We start from the raw sequence: 9,890 nt of genomic DNA, 5'->3' as shown, positions 1-9,890 counted from the left end.
GTTTTTAGTGATCCAGTAACACAGATTGATTGTGAGACACTCTGGACTTTAATGATCTCTTCCTGGAGGCAACCTGCAACATCCCTCCAAGCATCCAGCTATAAGTAAGAGCATGCAGTGATGCAAAATGTCCCACCATTGATCCATCCGATCAGTGCGTTTCAGAGGCGGATCCTCTGGAGGAAGCAGCTCCATAAACCAGGAGGAGGTGATTATCAGCGGAGACGCTCCCTCCCCGCTGGCTGTTGTCAAAGATCTCCACATAAGATCTCCTTTTGCAGAAATTCTCCATGTAGTTCACCTTTCACCGTGAGTAACTTCACCGAATAAGGAACAGACTTGTTTTAACCAAAAATGCACCAGAGACACCTACGGTTTATGTTGAAGTGAGACTTCTTGTTCGTACACAAGCTTTGTTTTAATGTTATTTACCATCTGCTGAGCTCATTTGGGCCACTTGAAGGACAACCGAACACGCAGTAAACAGCAGGAAGTACATTGCACGGTTCCAAACATACACCAGTCTGTATTGTCTAAAAGTATTGGGACGCGCCAGCAGATGAATGTCATCAGGTGTTCCTACCACTTCTATGGCAGCAGGTTTATAGTTTGGTGCAGAGAAACTTGACTGGCCTGCACAGAGTCCTGACCTCAGCCTTATAGGGGACCTTTGGTAAGAGTTAGCACGGAGGCAGAAATTCTGGTTTTCACATCTATGACCCGACCCCACACTGCAAAAATGAAACATAAAGTTAAGTTTTCTTGAAATTAGTGTATTTGTCTTTGATTTGAGGAGGTAAATAATCTTATCTGCCAATGGAATAAGAGTTTTGCACTTAAAATAGGAACAATTCATCTCCATCATCTTATTTCAAGTGCAATAAATCCAATTATCTTATTTTAGGGGTAAAAATACCCATTCCATTGGAAGATAAGATTATTTACCAGCTCAAATCAAGGACAAATACACTAATTTCAAGAAAAATGTACTTACTTTTTATCCTTTTTGCAGTGCAAACCCTCAGGATGCTTACAGAATCGTAAAGCTGCTATGCCTGGGAGCAGAGATCCATCAACAACCCAGTAGATCAGGAAAAGGATATCAAAGTTCATGTACATAAAAAATGAGGACAGCATAGCTCATACTAATTAACTACTGGTAGTATTTGGAAAAGTGTTTGTTTTTCTGCCGGAATTTGTTAATTATGTTACTTTTTTTGCATATTTTTATTGCAGTCTTTAAAATACCCAAATCTGTACATAACTTAATATTTTTGCCAGGCCAATGACATCATTTTAAAATATTAAGCCCGATGTCATGCTCACTCAGTACTTCTTACCGAATTCCTTTCTGCTCTTGAGTCATTTCCTGGTTTGCTAATTTCCACTTTTACTTAAACTAGAACATGTTGAAGTATCACTGTCCTTACATGAGCACAACTTTTGGCCACCTCTGTTAAAATGTCTGTTTAGTGCCTCATTTTGGTGGGATGTTGCGGGAAGCCAACGTCTCTCGGTTTTCTTCACCGACGTTCTCTAACAAGCCTTCACAGAACAGATGCATTTCTACTGAGATTTGCTGAGTCTGCTAGCTAGCCGGCCCCTGAAGGCAACCGGTTGCTCTGAATTTTATTTTAGGGGCGTCAGAGTAAACGAGGCCGGGCATAAATGGACACCACACCTAAAAGATTCTTATTTGTCAGAAAAACGTGAATCATTTTCCTTCCACTTTACTGTCTGTGACATAGTCCCTCAAAGTTAAAGGGACAGAGCCACTATTTACCAAGGTGGACAGGAAAGCCCTCTAGGTTATTTCAGAGACAGAAACTCCTTCAGCTGAGTGACAAAAACCTTTTTATTTGAAAGCAATGCTTGAATTTAAAAAAGGAATAAGAGTGCAGCGACAAACCACTGGGATAAAACACCTCATATACAGAAGATAAAACTTTAAAAGTATACAAAACACTTCTAGGCTGTCAGTGACGATACAGTGCAAATACGTACAGAGACCCACGTAGAAACTACACAAAGAGAAAAAGTGCGAGGTCCTTGGTGTGCAGATGCTGCGCCAGGTTCTGGATGCGACACAGGCGGACGTTGCGGGCGTCGCCGGCGCTGTACACCCTGTAGATGTGGTAGCGCTCCTTCTCCTTCAGCGCGAAGTCCAGCTCGTTGGCCGACATGTGGATGAAGGACTTCTCCCTCTTCAGCGTCGACTTGACCTCCACAAATATGGCGCCCGCCTCTCCGAAGGTGAGCTTGAAGTCGTAGGGCTGGCCGCTCTCTCCGCTCTGGTTGCACCACAGCACGTGGGTGGGCCGCGCGGGGTCGCCGCTGTCTCTCCAGTGGCACAGGAAGGAGTTGACCAGCTGCTCCCCCCACTCGCCGATCGCCGCCAGGTCCATCTGCTCGTCCAGGAACACCACCTGCGAGAAGAGCGCAGCTGCGGTGAGAAGCTCGGCTCAAAAAGCCCGCGGCGAACAGAGCGAAGGCGGCGCAGAGTGCACTGACGGTGCTGGGTATCTGACACGGGAGCTCCATGTCCTCCAGGGTGGCCTGTGGAGACAGCTCTTTGTCCCACAGAGGGAAGTTCATGTTCAGGAGAGGACGCTGGGGGTCTGCAGCCGCCGCCGCCCCCTGGAACGTACCGGAGGGCACCACCGCCTCGGGGCCGACCCTGACCCGGGCGACGGGAAAAGAAAAGGATGAGTTGGGGGGAACGTACAGACATGATCCAGATATGCAGAGACAAGCAGCAGACACCTACAGGCTGTTTGGAGGAGGCTGGGCGCCGGAGGACTCTGCAGGCTGCTCAGACGGAGGATTTGGAGCCGGCCTTGGAGGAGCGAGGCTCTCCTCTCCACCCTCGGCTTGCTGGGACTCGCTGGTCTCAGCCTGCTGGCTGTGCTCTGGTGGGTGACAGACAACACCAAATGGAACAGGAAGCTTTAACACTTACAATCTGTGATCGTTTTTTTTTTTTTTTTTTTGGTTATCTTTTTCAAACCCTCGCAGCTTTAAAGTAGTTCCGAACCCAAGATCACAGCCAGATAATCGCTCTCAGTATACGATGCGCCTCAACACAGACGAACACACTTTCCACGCTGCTCCACCTGATGAGCTAACGCTAGCAGCCCGCATGGCCCCCACTCTGAAGCAGCGCTAGGATCCCCCCCAGTGCCTTGCAGAGGGATTCATCCTCCAGCCGCAGCTCAGGTTGGACAAAAATCTGGCATTTTCCCTGCTCTATCTCGTAAGATCCCAATACAGAACCCTGAAGTTTGTGCTTCAGGGACATGAAAACACTTTTAAAGGTTGCTGGGAATGTCAGAAGAAGAAATCGGTGCGTTCAGACTAGGGCTGTGCATAAAAATCGATATAAAGATTAATATCATTATTTTTAAAAACGATTTAATATCGATATTCTGGCTTTCAATATTGATATACCTCCCAACCTCTAGGGGGCGTTATTACAGCGCAACCATTACAGTTCACAGCGAAGGAGAGCAAGTGAGACGAATTTGTGGAACGGCCGACAGGATTTTAGAAGCTCCTTTGTCCCTAAAATCAGATGTTTGGGCACATTTTTGGTTTCTGTGACACGTTAAATGCATTCAAGCAAATGCACTTTATTTTCCTGTTAATATGTCAGTGATCAATAAATAGAACATAAACATAATATTTGGCTGATTTTGGTGATTGAATCACTGAGCATTAATTCATAGTAATAAATATCGATATTGGAATCAAATCAAGCTGAGCTATGTATCGAGAATCGTATCGTATCGGCTCATCCTAGATGATACCCAGCCCTAGTTCAGACCTGGAGGCTTCGGGGCGCTGACGGTGGCGGCAGCCTCCGTGTGATGGCTGGGGGCCCTCTGAGGGCCCGGAGGGTGTGCGGCTCTGCTGCCGCTCCTGGGCGCCTGGTCGCCTTCGCAGCTTCTTCTGCCGGGGCCGTCTTCCTTCTCTGTGTCTCTGTCTTTAGGAGCGGCAGGAGGAGGCCACATCTTCAAGACGGCCTCTACCGCTTCGCTTTTAGGCTGACCTGGAGGGAGGAAGGCAGCATTAAAAAACCAATAAAAACACAAGCTTATAACCAAAGGAGCTATTTCTCCGTTAAAGGAACATGTGGGCTACCTGCACGGCTGCTGCTTGTGTTCAGCAGAGACGCTCGAGGAGGCCAGCAAACCAGCGTTTGTTCCCCGTCTGGTTGAGCGGGACCGTTTGGCTCCTCTGCAGGGCTGATGGAAGACAGACTCCTGGAAAACACTGAAAAACAACCATTTTACAGAGTCATGGAAAGACACCATGGCAGTCTGACGTTTCCATGCAGCAATCATGGAAGTCACAATAAGTTTGGCCTTTTTGTGGTGGTTTGGTTATAAAAAAAAAAAACAACTAGAGATGCTTTAATGTGTCTGATTTCCAGGCATGAGCTGACTTTGATCGTGTCTATACTTTGGGTTGGGACCGACATGATGGAGTGATGAGAAAACAGCAGGAATAAAGATAAAATCCCTAATAAACTCCCACATGTACATTTAACTCTTCCATATCCATCCTTTTTTTTTTGTCCATCCAGGTTTGTGGGGGGTGGGGGTTAAACTTAAACACCATATTGGTTCTGACATCCAGGTCCGCAGCTGTTTAGGTTTAGGAGTGAAAATGCATCATCATTACATTTGTCGTGTGTGTTCTCCGCTCCTCTCGCTCTCTGAGCCTCGGCAACAGCAGCGCCTTTATGTCGCCGCGCACAAAGTGAACAAATCCAAGTCGGCAGACGCGTAGAAAAAACACACACACACACCAGACACCCTGCATGAGCAGCAGAGGGACTGTGGGAGGGAGTGGATGTTGCTGTGAGAAGGTAAAGAAAATGCTCCCAGGAGGAGAGGAGACGCTGCCGTGGCTCAGACTAAACAGGCAGCAGGTAGAGCGTTGGATTTCTCTCCTGCTGCGGCTTTTCTTCTCGTTCACCGACGCGGGGATCGTTCTGCATCTCAGACCGTACGGAGCGGCCGACGGCCCTGTGAGGCTGAGGCGAGGAACACAGCGGCAGCTGAAGCTTTTATCGGCCTCTCTATAGACCCGGACTCGCTTGGATCAATGTCAGCTCACAGAAAGACCCACACAGAACCGCTGGAAGCTTTCTAGTGACAAAAAAAAGAACCATTTGAACCCTTACCAACAAGCCTGTTACAAAGAGGCTCACAGGGGAATGCTGTTGTGTTAGAAAATACAAAAAAAAGCGTAGAGTTTAAGGAAAGCAGCACCTATTAGGAGGCCTGGACTCACGCCGCAAGAACAGAGACTTTTGTTCATGTGCAGAACTCCCAGGAAGTCCTTATAGGTCCCTCTCATCCCATCCTGCAGACATGATGGTCCATAACCACCCATCATCTGAGTTACATGCATGTAGACTATCGTACAAAAGGTTTATTTTTATTAGAAAGCACCATTTAACCCTATGGTGCACAACGCTGCGCTCCATTTGTCCTCAGAAGTCCGAATTGTCAACCTCCGGGTCGTAAATGGACTGGAACAGCGCCGAAAGTCAGAATTACGAGTCAGAACGTCGGTGCAGCAGGACCGTACCCGACTCCTGCATTCATGATGGCTGCTACCCGCAGCCATCATGAATTGTTCTCATTTCTGTAACATTTAGTCAGCCGTACGCGGACTTTTCAGTGTTGACTAGACGGGATGTTTATATGCACAAAATACGGCGTGGAAAGAGCGCTACTGTTTTAACAGTGGTAGCCGTAGTAGCTAAACGAGCAACGAAGGATCGCCACCTCTTGTTGTTTAACTTTAACCGTTCAGCGCGGCTTAAAAAAGACAAAGGTTATGCAATAAAACGTGACTTTAAAACAGATTCTGCCATGGGGGAAATGGAGCGCAGCGTAAGAAGAGCCCATCCGACCTGTGGGAGGAGCTTCAGGGGAGCGCCGGGTGACGTTTCCTCAGATTGCCTTAACAAAGGTATATAAGGCTGCAAATGGAGGATTCTTTAATGAAAGCGAAGTCTGATTATTTAGAGTACAAATCATTATCTTTTAACCTTGCCAGTGTCTTGACTATGTTTACTATTCATACTGGCACTCGTTTGATTAATAAAATGTGGCTTTTCTTGGAAAAACACGACATGTTATGGGTGAGCCCAAACTTTTGAGCGGCAGTCCGTATGGTACCACTGATGCTGTGGTTCTCTAAGTGTGGGAAGCGCCCCCCGGAGGGACACAGTGGGTGTTTCACTGACTTCCTAATATGTGTTGTATTCATTTTTTAATATCTTTTCGCAAGTAAAGCTAATTTATAGCGTTCCAATGTGGCAACTCTGACTTATTGCCTTGGTCACACAGTTTTAACGAATCAGTATTTCCATAGTGAGAGGACCAGATCGATGACTGCAGCATATAAATGTGAAACCACTGAGAGACCCGGAGGGATAGATGACAAGAGAAGAAGAACAACACCTCTGCTGAAGTTACAAAGTATCTGGTTACTGGAAAGGCCTCATCTGCCATCTGAATCAAGGTGATCCTTGCTTAAAGACAACATTGCTAACACCTGCCCCACCGTGCAGCCCTTTGCTGTTTTCATGAACTAAAATGAAACTTGACTTCCTTTTATTCATGCTGACGTTCAAGGCGCTCTATATTTTCTTCCTCCAAAGGATGCCTTGGCCTGAAGAGTTTGAGATCCACTGCCTCGACACACAGACAGCTAGGGGTTATGTCTGTGGCAACTTCCCTGTGCCTGCACGATGCTGCATGGATGCTTTCATGTGATGCTTTAATGTAACCCAAGGAGGTTCACTTTGGTCACCTGGATGCACTGGATTGTATAAAAGGCATGTTTAAGCGTAAAGACGGCGGCTGACAAATGCATATCGAAATTGTTAATATTTTTATCATTTAAAAAAAACCTACCACACTAAGTAACTCTTTACCTTCAGTTTCCCAATTATGCTCGGCTATAAAATAAAAAAACGATGGTCTCCATCAGAATGTGTGGTTTTTAATGTGACAAAAAGAGATTCCAGATGCGTAAATACTGAAGAGGCGGGTACATTAAACTCTGCAGGTCTATCTGGCTTATCAGTGAAATTACCCGTTCCTGCGCAAACAGGATGTTTGTGATTTTTTTCCTTTCACCTTTGTGTGTGTGTGTGTGTTCTTTGAGCAGAGTTAGAACCCATTTCTCATATTTGACCAGCAAAGTGGGGACATTCGTAAAAAGGACCTTTTCCTGGTCTTTCCTTTCATTTTCCTGAGCTAGGGGTTTAAGACTAAAGTGTCAATTAGGTTTAGGTTAGGGTGGGTTTGGGGTTCGGTCATAGAAAGAGTTGAAAATGGATTTTGTTTCTGACATTGTGTTTTTATCTGTTTTTTTTGTACGGTGACTTTGAGTGTCCGGAAAGGCGCCTTTTAAATAAAATGTATTATTAAAAATGTCTGGAAGTCAAGGCAAGGTCGTGAGAAGCATTTAAAACAAGGACAGGAGTGTGTACCTCTGTCCATGGTGGGCTCTGGTGTGATGGGCTCTGGAACCTCCCACTGCTCCTCATCGCTGGGCAGCTCTCCGATGTCCTTCTTGCTCAGCAATCTCTCCAGGGCCTTTGGGTTCTGCATATGGTTGGATAACTCTCCCTTAATATCTACCATCATCCTTCATCTTGAAAAGCACACTTTACCAACAGTATTAATACGATATTTAGAAACTTTTATGATGCTATTAATACGTGCTGCCACCCAATGATGGTTGTTCTGTAATAATCCAGAGGTTTAAGGAAAAATGACACCACCCTACCCCCCACATTCTGCTGCCTTTCTCATTCCTGAAAAATTAACAAATGCTTTATTTCGCAGGGAATAATCCCAATTTACTCCAAGAATTCATCTGCATTTTATCCCCGCTTCGTTTTGATCATGGCGAGCCGCCTTTGTTCTTGATCCCTCTCTTCAGCAGGGAGGGATCAAAGCGGAGGCCTCGGCTGCTGCGCCGCTCCGCTGAGATTTAGGGCAGGCTGCAGTGTAACACAAACGTGACTCCCTTCAGGGGGGAAACAGCCATCACTTGCAGCTACGGTCGGCGCAAGGTGACAGGATGCGGGGCTGTGAGCGAGGGGGCGCCTCTCTCCAAAAGGAAAATGGATTGGCGATCATATATCACTTACGCTGTTTATCACCATGGTCAGGAAGTGCTTCAGCTCTGTCCTGTGGCTGCTCTCTGTGCAGAACAGCTTCACCAGCTCACTGCAACACGCAGAAACAGCCTCATCTCAGACATTTCAGGGTAAAAAAAGGAGGATCGTTATTTTATAGGAAGACAGGAAAACAAAGCAGAGATTTAAAGCCTATAACAGTGGGTGATGATGGTTAAAATGCTGTATTGGACTTAAAAGAAGAGTTCCAACAGATTTAATGGCAAGCTCAGTTAGGATGGATGGATTCATTTAACAGGACAAGAAATCAATTCTTGAAGTGCAAATATCTTTCTGTATTTATCCCAGCTTAAAAAAAAAGCTTCCATCCAGACCTGCCTTACGCCGGTCCTCCTCCTACACTGCAAAAACGGATCTAAAAACAAGTAAAATGTTCTTAAAGTTAGTCTATTTGTCCTTAATTAGACCCAGTAAATAAGATTATCTGCCAATGGAGTGAGTATCTTTACCCCTAAAATAAGATAATTAGACATCCTGCTCTTGAAATAAGATAATGGAGATGAATTGTTCCTATTTTAAGTTGAAAAATCGTATTTAATTGGCAAACCATCTTATTTACCTGCTCAAATCAAGGACAAATACATTCATTTAAAGAAAATGTTACTTATTTTTAGTAGTTTTTTTAGACTGTTTTTGCAGTGTACTCAGCTGGTGGAGCACCACCTCCTAATAACCTAACTTTCATTCTTGATTTATTTCTTCTCATTCAGATGTTAGAAATGTAGTTTACTTGAAAGACTAAGACAGGTAACCTAAGTGACTCCCGGGGATTCTCCAAACCGAGCAACGTTCAAAGAATAATAACGCGACTGTCTGTGGAAGACGCGTCAGTCCAGACTGCCTGTGGCCAAGCGAACAACAGTGGAGTCCATCTGGCTCACTGTGCCTGGATGGGATAAACAGCAATGCGGTGAAGAAGGCTAATTTCATGGAATTAGACTCAGTATGACCCACCTCAGGATTTCCAGTTTTTCAGAGATGTGGTCTTTCTGGATGTAGAGCTCCTTTTCACCGTTCAGCAGGCAGATGACATCCTGCAGCTCTATCACCGGGACCTCTGAGCCAGCAACGTCCAGCTGGTAGCGGGTGTACAGCTTCCCCACCTGAAAGCCAACATGCATTCGACTTTAATCGCTTCATGTAAGGGTAAATAAGTTAGAACCTGGGACCTGGTCAACCGATGTCCCTGAAAAATCACCAATGCTCTGATTTGCCTGAGCTACTTTGCAAAGAAGGATGGAGAACGGTTCCTCCAGATGAGCAAAGCTGGCAGAGAAACACCAATTCCATCACCAGGAGTAAAGTTTAATGCCCAAATCCTGCAACAACTCAAAATTCTCTCAAAGTGACTTGCCCACCTGTCCAAAGGAAAGGCGCTTGAGTTTCTCTGCAATGTTCCTGTCAACCAGCTGCGAGTAGACGTCGGCCAGCTCGTCGTGGTGGTACAGGAACCTCTGGATGTAGGGGACGACTGAGCGCACCAGCGACTGCATGGACGGACACGGCCTCCAGTTCTCAGTTTGCGGCTCCGAGGTGACGCAGTGGGAGAGCTGACGGATGCCACAGATCTCCAGGAATAACAGCCTGTCCTTCTCGATGAAGGCGGGTCTAGTAGCTGGATCTCCTGCGACCGTTGGATCTGCAATGTCGACCAAACCGA

General features: G+C 46.0%; 1 protein-coding gene across 5 annotated transcripts in view; it reads right to left on the bottom strand.

Moving 5' to 3' along the window:
* Window positions 1–1,837: 1,837 nt before the first annotated feature.
* The window catches only part of wu:fj29h11 (protein NO VEIN), a 51,453-nt gene continuing 43,400 nt past the window's right edge, over window positions 1,838–9,890 (bottom strand). For all 5 annotated transcript variants that reach the window (XM_036142551.1, XM_036142552.1, XM_036142553.1 and 2 more), the window contains 9 exons: window positions 9,589–9,869; window positions 9,185–9,333; window positions 8,183–8,261; window positions 7,517–7,631; window positions 4,141–4,272; window positions 3,824–4,048; window positions 2,768–2,909; window positions 2,512–2,677; window positions 1,838–2,426 (listed from right to left, as the gene is read on the bottom strand). In XM_036142551.1, coding sequence (XP_035998444.1) covers window positions 2,022–2,426; window positions 2,512–2,677; window positions 2,768–2,909; window positions 3,824–4,048; window positions 4,141–4,272; window positions 7,517–7,631; window positions 8,183–8,261; window positions 9,185–9,333; window positions 9,589–9,869 — 1,694 coding nt within the window. In that variant the 3' untranslated portion in view covers window positions 1,838–2,021. The remainder of the gene's footprint in view (window positions 2,427–2,511; window positions 2,678–2,767; window positions 2,910–3,823; window positions 4,049–4,140; window positions 4,273–7,516; window positions 7,632–8,182; window positions 8,262–9,184; window positions 9,334–9,588; window positions 9,870–9,890) is intronic.

Source organism: Fundulus heteroclitus, chromosome 10, assembly GCF_011125445.2.
Source record: "Fundulus heteroclitus isolate FHET01 chromosome 10, MU-UCD_Fhet_4.1, whole genome shotgun sequence".
Lineage (NCBI taxonomy): Eukaryota > Metazoa > Chordata > Actinopteri > Cyprinodontiformes > Fundulidae > Fundulus > Fundulus heteroclitus.
The sequence above is the reverse complement of the archived record's forward strand: the minus strand, read 5'-3'. Positions and strand labels throughout refer to the sequence as shown.